At 37.1% G+C, this 23,378-nt stretch overlaps 2 protein-coding genes across 2 annotated transcripts in view; both read right to left on the minus strand.

Annotated features, from left to right (window-relative positions):
- Nucleotides 1–302: 302 nt before the first annotated feature.
- On the minus strand, nucleotides 303–16,743 carry LOC139115118 (tolloid-like protein 2). Its single transcript, XM_070677025.1, has 6 exons — nucleotides 16,551–16,743; nucleotides 13,636–14,031; nucleotides 12,635–13,038; nucleotides 9,558–9,967; nucleotides 8,596–9,015; nucleotides 303–2,587 (listed from the first exon to the last, which is right to left on the minus strand). Exons 4-6 carry the CDS (start codon nucleotides 9,649–9,651, stop codon nucleotides 2,196–2,198), a joined length of 906 nt encoding a protein of 301 aa, XP_070533126.1. The 5' UTR covers nucleotides 9,652–9,967; nucleotides 12,635–13,038; nucleotides 13,636–14,031; nucleotides 16,551–16,743; the 3' UTR covers nucleotides 303–2,195.
- The window catches only part of LOC139116579 (uncharacterized), an 84,620-nt gene continuing 75,625 nt past the window's right edge, over nucleotides 14,384–23,378 (minus strand). Inside the window, exons 4-9 of the mRNA XM_070679174.1 lie at nucleotides 20,344–21,132; nucleotides 18,646–19,041; nucleotides 17,149–17,544; nucleotides 16,551–16,969; nucleotides 15,776–15,785; nucleotides 14,384–14,442 (exon numbers count right to left, since the gene is read on the minus strand). Of these exons, the coding sequence (XP_070535275.1) occupies nucleotides 14,384–14,442; nucleotides 15,776–15,785; nucleotides 16,551–16,969; nucleotides 17,149–17,544; nucleotides 18,646–19,041; nucleotides 20,344–21,132 (2,069 nt within the window). The remainder of the gene's footprint in view (nucleotides 14,443–15,775; nucleotides 15,786–16,550; nucleotides 16,970–17,148; nucleotides 17,545–18,645; nucleotides 19,042–20,343; nucleotides 21,133–23,378) is intronic.

The raw sequence follows: 23,378 nt of genomic DNA on the forward strand, positions 1-23,378 counted from the left end.
CTGGGAATCGCTCTCGAGGTCAACCTTGCTTTCCCGACTACAGCCCGAATTATTCCGACGTTCACATCGGGTGTAGCTTACCATTGGACAGACGTTACGCCCACGAATAGCCGACCATTTCCGAATAAAGCCGACGTTTGTTTCTCTCAAACGCGAAAGAGAAGAAAGTCAAACGCGGAAGAGAAAGTCGACGCTTGAGAGCTTTGGTTTTCTGTGTAAGAGTAGGGCCTTGTCTGACGGGTTTGGTAGGTTTTTGATCAAATGTAAAGCGACCAAAAGTTACTGAGTCTCATTTTTCATACTTTTGAATGTACTAAAGAATGTACTAAAGAATAAGTGATCGTTGAAAACATAATTTCGGAGAGAGACATAAATAAAGTATGGGTCAGATGCTGATAGAAGATAAACTTAATAAAATTGACACAACAGAGAGAAGAACTCTTTTTTTCACAAAACATACTCACCATAAATTAAACGCTATATTTTCAGCTTATAATTTAGCCTATAATCATATCACTGTGTCATTTGATGAAAAGTTTCCAAAGCAAATGCTGAGGGGTTGGACTAAGGGAAACACCGACTTTAATATTCATGCGACTACTTAAAGAGTGATAAAGATTATATTTACAAACAAGTTTGCGAACAACACAAACCGTACATTAAAATATTTATTCAGATTTAAAGAAATACAGCGCTGCGATAAGCATTGTGTTTGGTAGAAAATAAAAACAAAAAATCCGTGTTATTAATATCATTCTTCCAATAAGAATTACGCAATAATTTAATTGCTCTACATGGAAACAATAACTGAAAATAAAATATAATTCGATGATTGATATTTTGACCAAAGCCCAACGCCATCGATAACTCTAACCAATGCACAGCGCCCTCAATAACTCTAACCCGGTCATAATAATTCTTTCTGTTTAAAAATTCTCTATTTCCAAACGATTAAAGTTTGAACAAAAAATATAAAATATCGAGTAACTGAAAATATTGACTCGTTCTGGCGTAAAGTCTATAATGAGAACAACATCGTCACGTGACCAAACAACTTACTACACTGTCAGACATATCTGACATATGACAAAAAATTACATCAGAAAATCATTACAGCGTGTTTCAGCTACATCTTATGATGTTCCAAATTACAATCTATTTAGATAACTGCTATAATTACAGAGCATGATAAATGATTTTCACGTTTAATATTCAAACACACAATTCGTAAACATAAAAGGATGAGGAAAATTCTCTTGTGAACTTAAATTTCTATGAAAATGGAAGTAAATAATCATATAAAGTCGTTTTAAAGGACCTCACGTAGCAAATTTACTACTTCAAGCATTTCACATCACACAATATGAGATATTGATAAAGATCCATTCCTGTATAGAACTTGTGGCAAAAACAATCACATGATACTGAAATAAAAACTCTATATAGCCTGGTTATTAACTTTACATTTTTACAACAAACAAACACTCAGAACAGCGCCAGTTTTACATAGCCCTAAACCTCATCACACATCGCAAAACATTAAGTTGTGTTCAGAAGTGTTAGGAAAAGATATTTGTTTATCCCTTTCACAAAAGCAAATATTAGTTCCGCCGTTCATTCTTTTGATTTTTTCACATATATTTCGTTGGTCCATACGGCGTGGATTTCAGATTCTTCAATGTATTTGGGATTTAAAACATGTCTGAGACACAAATTACAGAAAGTAAAATCCGAAAAAATGAGTTATGACAGAATGATAATATCTTGTGAATTTTCATGAAACACTGTCATTTAAAATGTGAACTGCAGCACCTCACATCCTTAATGGTATGCAACAAACGATGAAACTACTTTCATCTGCAAAGCAGTATTTTCAGACCACAACAATTTAACTTTCATGTATTCATTGGCACGTGCAAACGTCTTTGACATATTTCTTAAGTTCCTCTTCTGACCCTAATTAACTGAAATCAAGCAAAATTTGCTTGGTTCTTACACACATGTATTTAAAAATAATTATGGTCATCATAGAAACACATGTGAAGACGCACAAAAATCAGATGGCATCTGGTGCGTTTGCTAACTTTGTGATGTATCACAGTGACAATTGCCAAGACTATATGTCCAACAGTGCTTTGGAAGTGAATGTTCTGTATCGCCGTGGAAAGAATTTATTTTGACGTGATTACGTCATATCAATACTGAACAGATGTTACTGTCAACCGAAAGCCGCTTTTGTTTACCGAACGGTCAGATCGGAAAACAATCCACATACTCGATGACAAAGTTGTGAAACCGTCAGGAAGTGTTGATCCTGAAAATTGGTCAAAACGTCTTTTGTCTGGTTCGATTCCCTCGCCTGTCTCAAGAACATCGTATTCCTGTTCTGTGTCGAAGGTAGTGAATATAACATTAAGTTGGTAGCCCTCAACGGTGGATATTATCCAGATACACTCGAGGTTGTTTGCATATCGGCTTGGATAATTCGGCGATTCGACGATCACGGTGTTTTCGGCGGGAATTGAGAGAACTGTCAAGCATTCTGGTCCTCTTGATGTCGTTCGCTTTGTAGAACGTGTGGTCACATCTGAAAATAAAACAAAGCAAGCGATTTGCAAAATGAAATAAAATAGTTGTAATCGTAAAGATTCGTTCAAATAATTTATATTCATATTTCATACTGATCAAATTAAACCATACGCTTGAAGAGAAATGCATAATTTAATGGTTTGTTGAATACATTACTCACGTTCTCCCAATGTTACGAGGGAGTTCGTGTTCTGTGTTTATTGACCGAGGAACGTTCTAAACCATTATTATATCGACCTCTTTTAGTTACAGCGTTCCGTAGTTCGTGATGATCTCAAACTTTCCCTCATAAACTTTGTAATAAAATGAAAATAATCTACAAAGTTTAATGCTTTCCAGGCCCGACAATAGTTTTATTACGTCATCGAAGAAACACTTTCCACTTTACGAGACACTTTTACGTTTCTTCTGGACCAATATCACTGAAGCTGTTCTCTTAATCACTATTTTGCGTTTAACTTTTTGTTAGAAATCGTTCATGGCGGTGCATAGGACAGAAAATGAGAATGTAAACGGTGTTGTTGCCACAACCAGAGAAGAAGAAAATTAAGTCTGCCACGCAAACTTTGAATTTGCTTCATACGTCAGTCGCACAATATCATACAGTAGAGTCATTGGGGATTCTGCTTGCCCATGCCAGAAAATCCCGAGAGAGTTTGACCGGTTGACCTCGCTGTTAATTTTATGCAGGAAATTACAATAACAATGCTTGGTCGAATGACGCAGTGCCTTGAGGGTGGCATCGCCAGTGGTATAGGGGGAGGAGTACCTTCCCGAGGGTGATAAGTGGTGCGGATTACCGTCGCCTAGGTGACTGGCGTTGCAAATACCTGGACTGAACCCACGCGTGGACTGAACCATTTGGTTTTTTGGGTGTCGATGGTACTTTGACAATAAAAGTAAAGATGCACAGATATCGAGTTTATTGTCTTGTTTATGAGCGGCCAGTATTTCCAACAGCATGAATTACGTGCATTTGCCCTAGAAGAAATAAATAATTTCGAATAAAACATCGCGAATATAACCACATTCCTTAAGCTCGACGTACCCCAAAGAACCATGAAATCGCCCGACTTTCGATTGAAGAGATGAGTTTTGCCAAACCGCGTATACAGAAAAAGTGGCAGATGACTTTATTTGTAGAATCATAGACAGTATAGCGAGATGTAAAAAATGTGAAAGAGGCTCCCCATCTAACTATCCTAAATGTTTTTGTGTCGAGTTTGTGTTTGATTCGTTTCGAAAATGTGTTCCTACATTCTTATCCGATGTGTGTGTTAATAAAAATGTTTGTTTCGCTTTGGATATTTGTAGAGAAGTTTGGATTAGTGTGTACGGTAATGTTTTGTTTGTGTGGGGAAAGCTTATGGCGAGACGTAGCTCTGCATGGCAGGGCTGTGTGTTACCGGCGTTACACGGCCTCCCACCGGGGCCGTGTAACGCCGGTAACACACAGCCCTGCCATGCAGAGCTAGGCGAGACGCAGCCGGACCTATGTTGTTACAAAAGTTGATAGAGTCGCCCTTTGACGCTTGCGTTTCGAAACCCGGGTGTGGTTTCTCATCAGTCGCGGTGTAGATTCTTTCCTTAGTTTGTGTTTGTGAAAATTTATTTTAATGCATTTTAGTGGTCTTGCTTTTCGATTAGCGAGGTAAGTATATTAATTTTTGGTCACGTTGTGAGTCCGTTTGGTGGTTCGGTTTGTTTGTTCTATGTTTCTTTACTTCGGTAAATTTTGTTTTGACTGGTGTGTCTTTTAGATTTTTGCGGAGGTTTGTGAATTTTTAGGCAATAAGTACCACTGGGGGTACGGATTTTATGTTTATTGGATCAAGATACTCACAAGTATCCTGGTTGATGTGCTTGTTCTCGTACATTTTGATTCATAGTTCGTTTACTTTGTTTACTGTTTGTTCTGGCTTGTTGTGTATAATACTGAGTGTTGCGTAATTGCCTTTCGCATTCGAGTACGTAATCGTTTGTGTTGACAATGACGAAAACCCGACCCTTGTCACAGGCGACCCAATAGGTTCTGAGTTTTTCACACTGTTTTCTCTATCATTTTCTCTTCTTTCTTCATGCTCTGAATGATCGGAATAAGTAAAATAAATGGTTTATATAACCTAACCTAGCCTCTGTGACTCTTTATTTATTTTACACTCCATTACAAGGACGTATATCTCTCATACACACATGCTGTAATTAATTAGTCAACACAACTAATTATGCTAATCCATGGACTTATCAGGGGTTGGTCAACATCGGAAAGATAGTGATGTTAATGAAAGTAACCATTCCTATCTTTCGCCACTGCATGAAAACCCTTACTGTACTTACAATACTTACTTAATACTGTACTTAATACTTACTGTATTAACATGGATTATTGCCTGTATTTTAGCTGAAGAGTGCATATACAGATGAATACAGTCAAGAATCATTTTTTGTATTCAGCAAGCCTGTATTCATGTGGATTCATGTGAATTGACGTGTATTACACTATAATACAGGCAACTCATTAATGTGAATTTATCTGAATTATTGGGTTTTCATGCAGTGCGCGATGTTGACCACCCGTAAAATCCCTGATAAGTCCACGGATTAACATAATTAGTTGTGTTGACTAATTAATTACAGCATGTGTGTATGAGAGATATACGTCCTTGTAATGGAGTGTAAAATAAATAAAGAGTCACAGAGGCTAGGTTAGGTTATATAAACCATTTATTTTATTTATTCCGATCATTCAGAGCATGAAGAAAGAAGAGAAAATGATAGAGAAAAACAGTGTGAAAAACTCAGAACCTATTGGGTCGCCTATGCCCTTGTCGAGGGTTTTTTTCCCCCCGAAATTTGTCTATTGTTTGCAAGCTGGTTTATCGCGATTCTTTTAGCACGCGACATGTTTTGTTTCCTTGTTTGAAAGGGTATCTCTAGAAGTGCGAGTTTAGCAGCTTCAGATAGCTTTCAAGTTTTTGGTGTTTGTTGTTTGTGGAGCCCAATTTGACTTTTCTTTGAATTTGTGTTGTTGCGATTGTTTGTGTCTCACGATGTAGCGTAGTCACATTTTACGACTTTATTTGTTGAAATCCTGAGGTGGTTTTATTCTGTTTGGTTTGTTGGCGTCCGAATTAATTTTAAGGCCTTTGCCTAGTACTATTTTTCGGAGTTTCATAGTTTGAGCGATGATAGGTTGTTGTTGAATTTCATGTTGTTGTTGTCGGCTTTTCTTTGGAAATAGCTGATTTATTTCCACGGCCATTTTTTCTATCACGTTATTTTTATGTGTACGATTTTTGTTATTTCTTTTAAGTGTTTGTGTGTTCTATGTCATTTTATGGTTTTTTTTTGTAGTTCTCTTTTTGGAGTGTTTGGTGGTCCTGAAAAGGGCCTGAAAAGGGTTTTTGTTAGCGCTTGGCGCGTTTGTTTTGGCGATGAGCCTATAGCTTTTTTATGCTTCTTTTCGCCGATTCGATGTGCTTGGTAAGTAGGTGTTTGCCGCCTTCTTGTCACTGTGTGTGCGTACATGGACAGTCTGCATAGCCCTTGAATGTGGTCTCGATTTTGATCAAACCATGGAGGTACCTCCATGATCAACTTACAATTTAGGAGTATATATCAAAACTGATAAATGATTTATGTTTTCACATGGGTTCACAAAAAGTTTCGCCCCGGTGTTCATTTTTGGCCCAGGAATTGCATCTACCCACCCTTTACAGAGTAGTAAGCTTATGGGGCAAGTAAATATGGATGCGCCGGTGCGATTCAACGATCAACCTGTATATCGCATCGAAAGTCAACAATTTTACGGCACGGACTATGATTTTATAAGTTTATACACAGTCCCTCGTGGATAGAGAGACTGTGGTTTATATAAAAATTATAAGGCGCGGGGTATTATATATTGACTGATTACTGTAGCTATAGATAGGCTACATTCAGGACGGGCAGCGACGGGCAGTAATTAGTAGGCAAAACCACGGTCCCTCCACAGAGGGACCGTGGCAAAACAGATGGTTTTCACCGTGGGCAGAACTCGGTGCAATGATACTGAACATTAATAGTAAGCCTGTCACCTTGGAGGTAATGCTGTAGGTGAAACAAGTAAGCTTACTTCAAACGCACGATGGTACAAACATTCCTACCTCCATGGTACAAACAACACCATAAGTGAAACGTACACATAGAAATACACGCGTTCCTACGTTGTGCCCACCCGGGCCATGCGATTAAAATATGACTGATACTGCTGGATAGTGTTAATTGGGTCGGTAAACAGTCAATTAATAGTTTAATTGACTACCTTGGTGATTGGCAGGTCGTGTCCAACGACGCATATGCAAAGCAGGCAAAAGACAAAAGCCCCCAAAGATATTGACAGCTGGCCAGAGGTCACCATGAATACGTAATGACGCTTCACTACGCAGAAACTGCGTAGTCAAGCCCTTCTTAACCGGTCAAACTCTCTCGGCATTTTCCCTCATGCGTTTCTAATAATCTAATTTCGCAGATAATCTTGGAAGATGAGGCATGAACGCACATACTACATGACCCTCATCACAAATGTCTACAGCGGATGAATGCAAAACGGATCTTTTTCTTAAGTTTTATTTTATTTTTATTATTTTTGTCGTTTTGTTTTTTTTCACAATGTGGTTGTCACAAGGGATATAACGGTACCGTTTCACCCCGAAATCAATATTAATTCAATATTTTCATCGGAGGCAACCATTTAATCATCGAAAACGTCTCATTTCTTATTCATCACTGCAGTAAGTCTTCATGTACGTAGCAAGTATTTCATTTACACTCGATGGACACAAAAACAAGAGGCGCAATGTCATGTATTGTTCTTCTTACAGACATCAAATGATCAATACATCCATGCAAATCTTTTGACATCTTGTATATAAAAGCGGTCTTGGACTTTAGCTGTACATCGTTGAGCATGGTTTAATATTACCCATTGTGGTATTGCTTTTTACAGGGCATGCGTGATCCAGCTTCAACAAAGAAGGCAAAGACGAGCATGAAGTGTTGTTATTGTTTTTATTTTCACTTTATAGATTTTCAATGCTATGCCACGTCACTTCAAAACAGCTTCTTTTAAGCACATTCAATGTTAATCATGACGTCATTCAATGTTAATCAAGACGTCATTCAATTTAACCATGATGTCATTCACAAGCAATTCTACTTTAACAGTAAGCGGCGCATCGACTGGACTAACTTTTCCATTCCTTGATTGACACAGTCAAAGACATACAAAATAATTAAACGTCTAATGTAATTAAAACAGTATGTTTCAAATATCATTCTAGAAATGTTATGGAGCTAAGAAATCTACTATTTACCATGCACATTACCTTATAGTAAATACAAATGTTGGTAGTGTGTTATTGAAGACATAGGAGGCATGACGTCATCGAATGGCATGTCGTAAATCATATGATAATCTGTATTTAGTGCATACAGAAATGTTGACTACTTTGACAGAGGGGCAAATAACCGAATGTCTTCATGACTTGTAAATCTAAATACTCGCCATAAAATGAAACGTTTTTGATCAAATACATACTTTAAACCTCTCGGCGATTCTTTAGTATATTCAAATTGATAAAATTTAAAATCAGGGCGTGAAATTTAACATTATTTTTAAGATTCCGGCGCATCTGAAAACACGATTGAAATGAATAATATTAAAGAGTTTTGTTAACCTATTTACATTAAAAGGATGAGTATACATCGACATAAGCCTGCAACACAGTATTCTAATGTTATTTGTTGTAACAGTAAAATTCATGCAGTCTAATATAGGATGTAATATGTTCACATTGTCAGTTTTACTAGTAAACTTTATTCAAACGTCAACCAAGCACGTCATGTGTTTTCCATTACATGCTAAATTTTCATCGATAAATTTTAAGGTATATTCATTTTGCAGTGGTGAACTAATAATGGCAATACAGGAGTTACTTCTGAAGTCTGTCTATCAGCGACGATTACCTGGCTGAGGTTGAAGTGCGGTAACCTTGACTTCAAATCCAGAATCATTCATTGATACGTCAGAATAGAAACTGATCCAGGCAGACGAAGACATCGCTGAGAAATCGTCTGGAAGCTGAGCCCCAGAGTGCCTATGTATGATGGTTGTACCGTCAGTAGGACCAAAACCTTCTCCAGCTTCCATATAATCGTATCCTAGCTCTGATGAGAAAGTTTGGAAGCTGACCTCAAGAACGGATTGATCAGATGCGATAAAAACCCAGAGACAATCTAGCAAATCGTCATAAGGGCTTGGATAATTTGGAGTTGTCACGGTAACGGTATCATCCTCCTGTAGATGAAAAGTTCGTCGGCATCCCAGAGCTGCAGTAGTTGGAGCGCTAGTGGTTACTTGAGGTGGTGCTGGAGTGGTGGTGATATCTGGAAGAACAACGGAGCAGTGGTATTTTATTATCTTGTAACCAAAGAACTGCGAGTTTAACACATCAAGTCGTGTTCATTGCTGTTCTAAAATGAACATCCGAAATTATTGAACCCTTTGAGCGCCAAAGTCAATTTTTGTCGCCTTTATAAAATTTACCCCTATCATTTTTTTCTAATATTTGCGAAAAAAAATGATAAAAAACCGTATTCAATGACATGTGATGTTCATTTGGTCCAAAATTATCAAAAAAATACAGAAAAATTCATAAAAATTGGCAAAATGTTGGGTCAAAATTGGTGGGAAACATTACAGCTCGCAAAGGGTTGACACAATAGGCGATATCTTAAACTGCCCAAAACGTTATGGGTCTAATCTTCATTCCAACCTGTTTTCATTTCAACCTGATCTGATGCTCAGAACTAGATTTTATTTTGTATTTACATACGTAAGGCGAAATCTTCTTTTTGAAATCATGTATAAGTAAATAGCGTAACATTCTTGCATTGAAATACTAGATTCTAAATAGCCTAATAATTACCTTGCTTCACCGCTGTAACGGTAATTTCAAATCCTTCATTAGAGTCAGAATCGTCGCTATGGAAATCAATCCAGGCAGTGTTCCCTTGAGTCATAAAATCCAGTGGCAGCCACGGTCCCGACTTTCGTTCTAAAATTGGAGTTCCAGAAATCCTTCCGAAGCCTTCTCCAGCTTCTAAAAAGTCGTGTCCATACTGCGTCGAAAACTGATAAATTGTACCTGCAGTTGGACGCCATCAGTGGCGACGAACTTCCATAGACAATCAAGGTCGTTACCGTAATTGTTAGGGAAGTTTGGTGATGTCAGATAGACGACGTCGCCTGAAGTAAGGTTGTAATTTCTGGTGCAATGAACGGATGTCGGCGTTGTAGAAGGATAAACTGCAGCGAGCGATACTTGTGATGTTGTCACTGAAATATGAAAAAATAATGTTACGAGCGAAAAAGATAAAAATAGGCTTTGGTTTGCACTTCTAATTTTACGGCACTCAGAAAGGGTTCACAATAAAAAACACAAAGAGTTTTCCCCAGAAATATCGATGTAACGAAACGATATCACTGGATCTACAACTTTCAGACCTATGTGTAAGATTTTGTGACAATTACCGCCATGCAGGTTCACGAACAATTACTTTAACCCTATTCCTAACCATAGCCAAAACTGGTGGACGGGAAATGTGTTGGCGGCTACTGTCCAGGGTAACAGTCTTGATACCGCGCCCACTATCGTAACGTAGAATTAGAAAATATAGCTAAGGTTTGGGAACATAAAAAGATTTGTAACAAAATAAAATGTTAAGAGTTAGAAAAACTATTAATCTTGGATCAGACTAAAAGGAATGGGTGAGGTAGCCGGTGTGCAGGAATAAAGTCGATTTTAAAAGTCACTGTTTAAGAATGAGCTATTGTCGTACTTTCACTGCCGTTATCTGAAAGGGACGATGTCGTTGTCACGGTAACTGCGCTCAAAGGTCGTATGGGACCCATATGTCAGATGTGCGTTGGCGATTGATGAAAGTTAAATTATGTTTATCATAATGTATTAGTAAAAATACAAATATTTCAGCTATGTTGACATGATGCATCTAGATAAAGTGCATGAAATATGTTGTTTGTCAACAAGAAAGTCGCGCACACGCAGTTCAGACGACCCTTCCCTTTAAAGCGATGATGACATCATCAGGTCACGTCAGGTCACTTTCAAGTTCTTGACCTGAAGTGATGGCCATGTTACGTTATTTGGATAAGGTTGACTTGTTGTCCCGGTGCATTGTGGACTTGTATGGCGATCATCTTTCAACGCTTATGAAAGAGACAACATTTACCTTTCTTGGCGAAACGAACAATAACCGTGGGATAAGGTCAAATCGATTAAAGGTTGACAAATTTAAACATGGGATGGGCACAGTTTAACAGAATTGGCCATATATATCTATTTCATTCGCCATAAGGCATAATAACAATAATTCATTGCCGTCTGTGGCACCCTTAGCTGGGCAAACATTGCTTGTGGTCATAGGTCATGACACTTTGACAAAACCGACATCGTTTGAAAACGCATAGGTTCCTCTGGAAGTCTCCGACATGGGAAGTGAAGGTGATGAAGTCGTTAGGAAAGGGTCATAGAGGTCATAGAGGTCACAGACGCTGACGTCAACCATATGTAGACAAGTAGAAACATATCATAAGTAGTGTAAATGATATAAAAAATGCATCAATTTTGAGGATAAAAAAACAAGCGTGAGAAAGATTTCCAACTTATGAGAAGAAATGTGGCGTGGAAATCTTTCTGATGTCAATTATGTTTTGTTTTACATGAATGCGTTACATTGACTGACCGTTTAGGTTATTGGTTTGATATTTTGAAATGATCCTTGACTAGTCAACAATTCTTTATAAAAATTACCTGCTCTATCACTTTTTGTGGTGTTTAGGTTTGGCTTTCGTGTCACATTCTGTATTTTTACCAAAATTTCCCAATCCTTCTACATACATCAAATTGGTCTCAACTCACAGATTAAGGAAGTACGCTACCATTCTATATAGGAGAGCGTCCTCTTTTGTCCAGAAGATGTACATGTTCCTTCTAGACTACTTAATCTGGTGAGCGTGAATAACAGGACAAAATGGCAAAAAATCCTACCAGTGACCTTATAATATTTCTTTCAGAAGTTTTTATGAATCAAAACAACCGAAATTATACTTTTGCACTGAAAAATCGACAGTTATTTTTATTTTGAAAGATCAGTAGGGAATAATTAACAATTGTAGCTCTGACATAATATCAGTAAGCTAGAGAGTCAAATCTCAGGTCCAACAAAATTCACCTATTTTTGTTTCTTTTTGCTGTTTAGTAAGAAAATTTGCGTGGTGACCTCAACTTTTTTTGCTTCTAAATCAAAGAACACAGTCTGTTTGATAGATATTGCTGTACTTTTTAACATTTTGAAAATTATTTTGTGCATTTATAATTGGTTTATATTTTTTTAAAAAGACTAATTTTACAGTTAAATGAAAAATTTAGGGTCTAATATTTAATTTTTAAGACAAGACATCACAAATTTTAGTTGATTGTCCTAATTCAGCTGTCCTGGCGATGCAAAAATGTGGTATGCACACTGGGATCTGTTAATCGTTTGCGATAAAATAAAGATTCTGCTGGTAAGTGCAAATTTCGCAAAATGGGAGATTTAATGGTTTTCTGTCAATTTTGGCATGTGTTTTTTCAAAAATTTTGCATGGGTACCCCATATTTTTTCATATCTTTGCAATGTACACATAAAGATTATTTCAGAAAAGTCAACTTCAAGAATGTCCCAACATTTTTTGGAATGGTAGCGTACCTCCTTAAGCGACATCAGAATGTGGCAAATGTATCTTATTCGAAACGGTTGGATTATACGTGATTTGGGAACAAGGATGAATAAGCTAAAGTAGTGATTTGACATCGATTACTTTAACAGTTAAAATAAGTGTTGAAATAATCGAATCATCTAATAAATCTCGACTTGCATAGAAAAAAAGGTGTTATAAGATAACGGAAATATTAAAAGTATATGACGAGTGTTTGGCTCTTACCTTTGAATGCCGATATTGTTGCTTCGAATCCTGACCTTTGTATCGACCCATCAGACAAAAATGATATCCATATACTAGGTGATCCTGACAACGGCCTTGGTAACGCATTCCCAGAATGCTGTGTGATTAACGTAGTTCCTGCTCCTGGCCCAGGTCCCAGTCCAGCCTCCATGTAGTCGTAAAGAGCTTCGGTTGGAAGCTGTCGAAGACAACACTGACCATGACGTCATCGGGGACGAAAAACGTCCAGAGACAGTTCAGTGCATTGTCGTACTGGTTTGGAAAATTTGGAGTTTTCAAAGTCATCGTGTCGCCAGCTGACAAATTGAATCTTTGAACGCAGGAAGATGTTTGTTCTTGTCGTTGCGATGTTGTATCGATGATCAGAGATGATTGTGAAGAATCTACAACAAGTAACGAAAAATATATATATTATTCGTCAAAATTTGAAATAATATAAAATATCTCATTTCATTAAACATGATAAGTGTATGGTATTCAAGTCTTCTAGCGTAAGAGTTTGCAGCACTCTGTGCCGCAGCGGAAACCTAAGAGCGATCCACAAGTTTTCTAGTCAGGTCACGTGACAAAATATGATCTCAATTCGGTACTGAAGTCACAGCCTATCGTATCATGATTTTTCTAAAGAACTTTCAGCTTCAGTCGACGTTGTCACCATGCTTTGAGGTCTTATCGTCATTTACACATTTGTACTCATTTGTAATTAATCTCGACTATTCACGTGGCCTTGGGAAATAAAACATTCATTTTTGCAAAAACAAGCTGTCAGTGTTTCATCTCCTTAAATTATCTCATCAAATTATCCGAGGTAAAATGAATAAATCTGAAGAATATTTGATATGATTTAAATTACTGAAATTGTCGCTCCTGTCGACTTTACTCTTATTATTGATATTTTGCTGATGGGCTACCGAAATATATATTTAAAATGTCAGTGAAATAATATTTAAATCTACGACAGAATAATCGCCATATCATACCTTCTACTGCTTCTATAGCCGTAACTGTATATTGAAAACCTCCCAAGTTCATTGAAATGTCACTGGTAAAAGATATCCAAGATTGAGATGTCTCTGAGATGTAGTCTATTGGAAGCTCGTTACCATGGTGACGTATTTCGATGGTTCCCGAAGTTGGTCCGGAACCTTCTCCGATCTCAACATAGTCGTAGATAGCCTCAGTGTCAAAACTTTTGAAACTAATGTGAAGTTTGCAGTCATCCTGCGTTGTAAAGACCCACATGCATCGGAGCAAATCATCATAGTTCCCTGGAAAGTTTGGTGATGTTATGTTGACGCTCTGACCAATTGCTAAGTAGAGGTCACTGCCGCATTCTTCTTGGACAGTGGTTAGACTAGGTCTGGTGGTATTTGCCACTGAGGAGATAAAATTAATGCGGTTGTAAGAATTTAGCATCAACTTTGAATAAATACACAATTTACGTCCGACGACAATATATACATGGCAATTTATTTCTGAAAGAGATCTGCTCCGAATCAATGGAGTTTTCAAGCCACTGATCCGATCCGATGGTAAATACTCAGTATTTTTCAATCTTGTATTTTAATTTTTCGACTCAGAGGAAACTACGAAAAATATTTCATGTAGTTAGGAGGCTGAAATAAAATGTTGTTTTAGTTAACATTAGGAAATATTATTCTATTATCTTATCATTAAAGTATGTACAGCTATCGAAGGAAATAGAGTTACTTTGTATAATGTTGTTGTCTATGTAAGTTGCTGTTGTTGTTGTTGCTGCTGCTGCTGCTGTTGTTGTTGTTGTTGTTCTATAAGGACCAATGTTTGTTTGTGCCAACATACTTTAGTAACTCATTAATTCGAGTTTGATTTATTCACAAAACACGACCATCATTACAGGATAGTCCCGTGAGAGATGCGATACGAGTGACCCGTAGAGAAATATTGACAAATGTGTACGTAACTAATAAACTTATGCCAAAGGAGAAGAAAATATGTCCATGCAACATTGTCACGAGAAGTATCATCTAAAACATGCAACTATGCTTATCCAGGGTAATTAATATCATTTTAACATGACATATTGTATTAATTTAGAACTGCCAGAGTTTCAAGTCGCTTGGGCTGAATATTATCTGTATCAAATTAACATGTTTTTTTTATCAAACCAATGTATCATTGTTTCATGACATGAAATTCTTGTTACAATCCAAACTTGATTGTCAGCGAGTACCTGCACTTTTTTGCTCACGTGTTCACACACGTGAGCATATGTCGCAGCGATGTCTGTCTGTCTATCTGTCTGTCTGTCTGTGTGTCCGTGTGTCTGTCTCCCTGTCTGCCTGTTGGTACGACATCTCAAATACGGCTGATCAGATCAGAATCAAATCTGGTAAATAGATTCAGTTAGCAAATGGCAAGAACTGATTAGTTTTGGTGCTTGTGGCTTGCATATTTTTTGCTCATTTGCATAATTTATGAATACGAAATGAACACAACACGGATCTTTTTCTTAAGTTTTATTTTATTTTTATTATTTTTGTCGTTTTGTTTGTTTTTCACAATGCGGTTGTCACAAGGGATATAACGGTACCGTTTCACCCCGAAATCAATATTAATTCAATATTTTCATCGGAGGCAACCATTCAATCATCAAAAACGTCTCATTTCTTATTCATCACAGCAGTAAGTCTTCATGTACGTAGCAAGTATTTCATTTACACTCGATGCACACAAAAGCAAGGGGCGCAATGTCATCTATTATTCTTCTGACAGACATCAAATGATCAATAGATCCATGCAAATCTTTTGACATCTTGTTGATAAAGACTTGGACTTTTATAGCTGTACATTGTTGAGCATGGTTTAAATTACTCATTATGGTATTCTTTTTACAGCGCATGCGTGATCCAGCTTCAACAAAGAAGGCAAAGACGAGCATGAAGTGTTGTTATTTTTTTTAATTTTCACTTTATAGATTTTCAATGCTATGCCACGTCACTTCAAAACAGCTTCTTTTAAGCACATTCAATGTTAATCTTGACGTCATTCAATGTTAATCAAGACGTCATTCAATTTAACCATGATGTCATTCACAAGCAATTCTACTTTAACAGTAAGCGGCGCATCGACTGAACTAACTTTTCCATTCCTTGATTGACACAGTCAAAGACATACAAAATAATTAAACGTCTAATGTAATTAAAACAGTATGTTTCAAATATCATTCTAGAAATGTTATGGAGCTAAGAAATCTACTATTTACCATGCACATTACCTTATAGTAAATACAAATGTTGGTAGTGTGTTATTGAAGACATAGGAGGCATGACGTCATCGAATGGCATGTCGTAAATCATATGATAATCTGTATTTAGTGCATACAAAATGTTGACTACTTTGACAGAGGGGCAAATAACCGAATGTCTTCATGACTTGTAAATCTAAATACTCGCCATAAAATGAAACGTTTTTGATCAAATACATACTTTAAACCTCTCGGCGATTCTTTAGTATATTCAAATTGATAAAGTTTAAAATCACGGCGTGAAATTTAACATTATTTTTAAGATTCCGGCGCATCTGAAAACACGATTGAAATGAATAATATTAAAGAGTTTTGTTAACCTATTTACATTAAAAGGATGAGTACACATCGACATAGACCTGCAACACAGTATTCTAATGTTATTTGTTGTAACAGTAAAATTCATGCAGTCTAATATAGGATGTAATATGTTCACATTGTCAGTTTTACTAGTAAACTTTATTCAAACGTCAACCAAGCACGTCATGTGTTTTCCATTACATGCTAAATTTTCATCGATAAATTTTAAGGTATATTCATTTTGCAGTGGTGAACTAATAATGGCAATAGAGAAGTTACTTCTGAAGTCTGTCTATCAGCGACGATTACCTGGCTGAGGTTGCAGTGCGGTAACGTTGACTTCAATCCAGAATCATTCATTGATACGTCAGAATAGAAACTGATCCAGGCCGATGAAGACATCGCTGAGAAATCGTCTGGAAGCTGAGCCCCAGAGTGCCTATGTATGATGGTTGTACCGTTAGTAGGACCAAAACCTTCTCCAGCTTCCATATAATCATATCCTAGCTCTGATGAGAAAGTTTGGAAGTCGACTTCAAGAACGGATTGATCAGATGCGATAAAAACCCAGAGACAATCTAGCAAATCGTCATAAGGGCTTGGATAATTTGGAGTTGTCACGGTAACGGTATCATTCTCCTGTAGGTGAAAAGTTCGTCTGCATCCCAGAGCTACAGTTGTTGGGGCGCTAGTGGTTACTTGAGGTGGTGCTGGAGTGGTGGTGATATCTGGAAGAACAACGGAGCAGTGTTATTTTATTATAGATATGATTTAAATTACTGAAATTGTCGCTCCTGACGACTTTATTCCTATTATTGATATTTCGCTGATGGCCTACCGAAATATATATTCGAAATGTAGGTGAAATAATAACCGAATCTACGACAGAATAATCGCCATATCATACCTTCTAGAGCTTCTATAGCCGTAACTGTATATTGAAAACCTCCCAAGTTCATTGAAATGTCGCTGGTAAAAGATACCCAAGATTGCGACGTCACTGAGATGTAATCTATTGGAAGGTCGTTACCATGGTGCCGTATTTCGATGGTTCCCGAAATTGGCCCGGAACCTTCTCCGATCTCGACGTAGTCATAGAGAGCCTCAGTGTCAAAACTTTTGAAACTAATGTGAAGTTTGCAGTCATCCTGCGTTGTAAAGACCCACATGCATCGAAGTAAGTCATCATAGTTCCCTGGAAAGTTTGGTGATGTTATGTTGACACTTTGACCAATTGCTAAGAAGATGTCACCGCCGCATTCTTCTTGGACAGTGGTTAGACTAGGTCTGGTGGTATTTGCCACTGTGGAGATAAAATTAATGTGGTTGTACGAATTTATCATCAAATTTGAATAAATACTCAATTTACGTCCGACGACAATATATACATGGCAATTTATTTCTGATAGAGATCTGCTCCGAATCAATGAAGTTTTCAAACCAGTGATTCGATCCTATGGTGATTACTCAGTATTTTTCAATCTTGTATTTTAATTTTTCGACTCAGAGGAAACTACGAAAAATATTTCATGTAGTTAGGAGGCTAAAATAAAATGTTGTTTTAGTTACTAGTAACATTAGGAATTATTATTATAATATTTTATCATTAAAATATATACACCTATCGATGGAAATAGAGATGCTTTGTATAATGTTGTTGTCGTAATTTGTCTTTGTAAGTTGTCGTTGTTGTTGTTGTTGTTGTTGTTGTTGTTGTTGCTGCATTCGTTATTGTTGTCGTTCTATAAGGACCAATGTTTGTTTGTGGCAACATAATTTGGTAAGTCATTAATTCGAGTTTGATTTATTCACAAAACACGACCATCATTACAGGATAGTCCCGTGAGAGATGCGATACGAGTGACCCGTAGAGAAAGATTGACAAATGTGTACGTAACTGATAAACTTATGCCAAAGGACAAGAAATTCGTCCATGCAACATTGTCACGAGAAGTATCATCTAATACATGCAAGTATGCTCATCCAGGGTAATTAATATCATTATAACATGACAAATTGTATTAATTTAGAACTGCTAGAGTTTCAAGTCACTTGGACTGAGTATTATCTGTATCAAATTAAAATGTTTTTTATCAAACCAATGTATCATTGTTTCATGACATGAAATTCTTGTCATAATCCAAATGTGATTGTCAGTGAGTATCTGCACTTTTATAAAATATGTTTGACACTCTGTGTTGCTGAACCCTGGGTCATTGACACTTACATAACTTGCATGCTTCATTTGGCATTTAGACTTAATGAGAAAAACAAATTACGACTGAAATCCTGTACGGCAGATATAATGAAAATATCAAATCGTTGTTAGTCTTTTTTAAATAACTATATAACTCGGAGGCCAGTTTTCATTACTGTCATGATATTGGGACTTTATATTATTTACCTGGTGGTATGGCCTCTATGTTTCCTTGGAAACCGCCAAGTTCTTGGTATCCGTCGGAATAGAATCTTATCCAGGCGTTTGAGGAAGGTATCACCAAATCACCGGGAATCGCACTGCCAGAATGTCGAATGAGCCGTGATTGTTCCACTTCTTCTCCATTGCCGATCCCGATGTCGACAAAGTCATAGTTGGATTCAGTTTCAAAACTTGAGAATCTGACAACAATATGCGATTCATCTGTCGTATGCACGGCCCAGAGACAAATTAAACCGCTCGAGTATAAGTCTGGATAATTCGGCGATTCGAACTGAACGACCTGACCACGTTGAATCGAGATTTGCCTGTTGCAGTCATCCGTTGTTAAGGGCGTTGGGGTATCGTCTATTAGCTCTGCATCTAAAAATCAAATCAAATATTTAGAATCACCGTTATTTTGCAAACTACTGATGGAATGTAAAGTTACTATCATTAAAACGTACACAGTTTTTTATGTTTATGATTGTCATGATTTTATTTTTTTTTTTTGAGAAAACTAAAAGATGGAATGTAAAGTTACTATCATTAAAACGTACACAGTTTTTTATGTTTATGATTGTCATTATTTTATTTTTTTGAGAAAACAATTTAAATTTCCTCCTTCCTTCCGTAGTGTATGTTGAAACATGTATATACATACAGTCTATGGTGACAATCTCAACACAGATTTGGAGATAGAACAAGACACTCTGTAAGACAGTAAAAGGAAAAAAACGCCACAACAAAGGTACACTAACACAGTGTTCAAAAGAGATATCCGGCCATTTCCATTTATCATTCTAGTCTTCACAGAGTAATATGACAAGATGGATTTTGTGTCGATTCATTTCATTTCAGATAAAATCGTATTGCAGGTAAAAAAATGCCTTCTGCTTTTCATAGCAACCATTCGCTGCTGAGAAAAACCTTTGTAAACGAAATATGACAACATGGAAATTTTCAAAGAGATATTTTTAAATATTTTTTTCACCAGAGATATAAATGACGCAAAAGATACTCGTAATGCGAATAACAACTTGGCTGACCACTTTGACTGGAACGTTTGTGTGGTAATTTGGAGTATTTTCAATTGCTTTAGGCGGACAAAATCTTCCCAGTAAATATTGAGATTTGCCAGTTGATATTAAATGTACGACTGTGTTAACACAATCTCTTCAATCAATACACGACGTCTTCTGTCGTATAGAATGCAGAATCTGAAATAAGCAATGAATGTTGTACCTTCTATTCATTTTGGAAATGTGTATTTAATATTAATGTGTTAATGAGTTTTGTTTACCAATAATCTTACCGTTAGTTTCGGCTTTGAATCGAACCCAAAATCCTCGTTCTGTGGATGCACCATCAGAAAGGAAGAACAGCATCACTTTTCCATGATTGACAGAGAAATTTCCTGGTGACTGATTTCCAGAATAATTGTTTATGACCGGTACAAAATCACCTCCGGCATCTACCGCTATCATGGTGATTGCGTCATAATTTTCTTCAATATCAGTTTGTAAAATTGAAAACCTTCAGGTGAATTAACATGTCGTGTTTCAAATTTCACACAATATACTCACGATGTCACTGCATGTAAGATTTTGATGACCCTGTAGTTTATATACAATGTGTATATAGTTATATATCAATTATTTTGTAAAAGTTTGTCAATGAACTCACTTGTTTCTGTCTTCATCATGTCAGTAGTGATCTGTGATTCTGGAGATTTTGCAGAGACAGCAGATGATGCAGTGTCTGCAGCGAAATCTGATGGCGTCGTCGTTATGGGGACTTCACTTTTGAATGCGGTACCTACATCGGGAACGAGGCTGGTCAGCAACATTTGGGGAACTTCTCCGTCAGATGTTGAAGTGAGGTTTGAGGTAGCTGGCCCAACTTCAGCACTTTGCTTTCCTGAAGTTTGACCAGGCGAGATAGAATCGATAGGACCTGTAGTTGTACTTCTTTGGCGTCGCGTCGACTGGCGCTGGACTTCATTGGCAGAAGTCCGAGCAACATTAGTTGCAGATTCCGATATTTCAGAATCGCTTGAAATGGCGGTTTCTCTTCTCTGTTCTGTTGTAGAGTATATCGGTGAACTTGGGAATGCTGCATCAACTTTTGAAACCAACTCTTTGGCTGTAGGCTCCAATGCCACGTTACCATGACGATCAGTGAATGGGAGACTGGGTGCTGTGATGCCGGTATCTTCTGACTTCGCTGTTTTCGGGGCATGCGTAGTGAGATCAGTGGCATTCAGATCCACAGGGCCTGGAATCGTGATGTTTTCATGGATTTCCGATATTTCCAAGCTAACATTAGCAAAGTCGGATGAAATAGTCGGTATGTCCTTACTGTCGTCTTTACCAGGCAGTTTGGTCGGTGAAATCTTACCTTTTTCTAGAATCATACCATGTGACGTTTCTTCACCCGTGCTCTTGTCAGGCAATGCAGTTGGTGCTTTTGCGACTGAAATACAATGAATTTTGTATCAATTTCTTTACTTAGATAGTCGTCTTTTATTTCAGAGACGAATTATCAAGTTCTACTCGAAGTATCCTAAATTATCCGCTCAACTTTTCAGTGTTAAACTCTTGAATGTTCTTGTTCACTGCATGGCACTTATCGTCGGTGTAAACATTTGAACGCGATTTCTTGCCACGTGATATCTTTTCATTGAAAATAGGGCGAATTAACTTCACATTAAAAGTCACTATCGCACTTTATCATCAGAGAAATTCAGCTCAGAGAACGCAACTCAACATTTTTAACGAAATGTATGATATTATTTGAACCCAAGTATAACGGTTTTCGCACAAAAATTACACTGCACTGTAAAACGCCAAGATTCGTGTTGAGAAATAGAATTGTTGCTTAAATAATTCTATACTCTGTTTTTAGCTCCCATAGCCGTATGTATATATGGCAATGGAAGCTATTCTTATAGGCTAGGGAACTGTCTGTATGTATGTCTGTATGTATCTGCGTCAACATCAAAACTCCAAAACCGCTGCACATTTCATCTTGATATTTGTGTGTGTACATGGATGATGGTCTGTAGATGAGATTTTGTTCAAATGAAGTTGTCATTGCCAAAAATATGCAAATTAAGTGAAAAAATGTAAAAACAGTCAAAATTGAAAAAACTCAATAACCACTGAGCAGATTACATGAAAAATTAGCATGTACGTACTTTTGGCTGACCTGAAATGATTGTGCACATTTCGGGTTAGTATCTTGGACTTGCTATTTTTCATGAATTTTTTTTGTAATTTTCTCCCATTTTTGGTCAAAAAATCTTCTTCTCTGAAACCACAAGTCCGATTGATTTGAAACTTGGTATGGAAGTGCATAGGAGTGACCTTTCCCAAATTTGGGCAAATCGTGGTGAAATTTGCATATTTTTAGTTTACACGTCCATAGACTCCCATGTATAAGGCAGATCTCCATAGACTCCCATGTATAAGGCCACGAAAAATAAAAATTTAGTTTCTCATCGTATTCATATTGCAAAAAGGATGCAGTGACACAATTTTTAGTCCCCACGGATGAAGTCTAGTGGGCTTATAGATTGGGTCATGTCCGTCTGTTCGTCCATCCGTGAGTCCATCCGTTCACACAGATATCTTGGATATTTTGACAAAATGTCATGTGACCTCGATGACCTTTGACCTCAAATATACATATTTGTCCATAACTCAGTAACCACAAGTGCTACCACCATTCTAATATGGTATGACGGGACACCTTATGACGCCACATATTGTACCTCATTAATTATGCACATATCTAATTTTGAGCGAGCCAATAGAGCTAGAGGTCTGATTTTTGGTATATAGGGATAACTTAGCAATCAATTTTTTTGACAAAATGTCACGTGACCTCGGTGACCTTTGACCACAAATATACATATTTGTCCATAACTCAGTAACCATAAGTGCTACACCCTTCATATTTGGTATGATTATACACCTTATGACACCACATACTTGACCTCATTAATTATGCACATATCTCATTCTGAGCAAGCCAATAGAGCTGGATGTCTGGTGTTTGGTATATAGGGATAACTATAGGAGAGAAATTTTTTGACCAAATGTCACGTGACCTCGATGTCAATAAGTAAGTAACCACAAGTGCTATGTCCTTTGTGTTTAGTAGGTTTGGAGACCTTATGACAACACACGCTTTACCTCATTAATTATGCACACATCTAATTCTGGGCAAGCGAATAGAGCTAGAAGTCTGATTTTTTGGCATATAGGGATTAATTAGCAATATAATTTTTTTTTCAAAATGTCATGTAACCTCGATGACCTTTGACCTTGATTATACATATATATGCATATCTCAGTAACCACAATATCTATACCCTCCAATTTTGATAGGATATTAACCTTAAGATGTCACATCTTGTACCTCATTTATTATGCACATATGTATTTCTTGGCTGGCCAATACTGCTAGAGGTCTGATCTTTTTTCCCGATTTAGAACCATAACTTAGACATCCCTCATGTGTTTCAAATTGGGAACAATGATATAGACCTATGTGCCCATAGATCTCAACATATACACTCCACTGATACTTCTTAATGACCACATTTCCCTGCCCCATCAAGACTTAATACTCCTATTACAAGTGGGGACCATGTCATTGTCAATGACTTGTTTAGTTAATGGTTGTATCACAGTATTCGATATTTCTAATTCTGT

The sequence above is a fragment of the Ptychodera flava genome, chromosome 17 (assembly GCF_041260155.1).
Source record: "Ptychodera flava strain L36383 chromosome 17, AS_Pfla_20210202, whole genome shotgun sequence".
Taxonomy (NCBI): Eukaryota; Metazoa; Hemichordata; class Enteropneusta; family Ptychoderidae; genus Ptychodera; species Ptychodera flava.

Coding starts and splice junctions, on each gene's coding strand:
- LOC139115118 (XM_070677025.1), bottom strand. CDS start 9,651: ATGACTCAAGGGAACACTGCCTGGATTGATTTCCATAGCGACGATTCT. Junction 9,016..9,557: donor CGTTACAGCGGTGAAGCAAG/GTAATTATTAGG, acceptor TTGTTCTTCCAG/ATATCACCACCACTCCAGCA. Junction 2,588..8,595: donor CGCACTTCAACCTCAGCCAG/GTAATCGTCGCT, acceptor TTTTATTTTCAG/ATGTGACCACACGTTCTACA.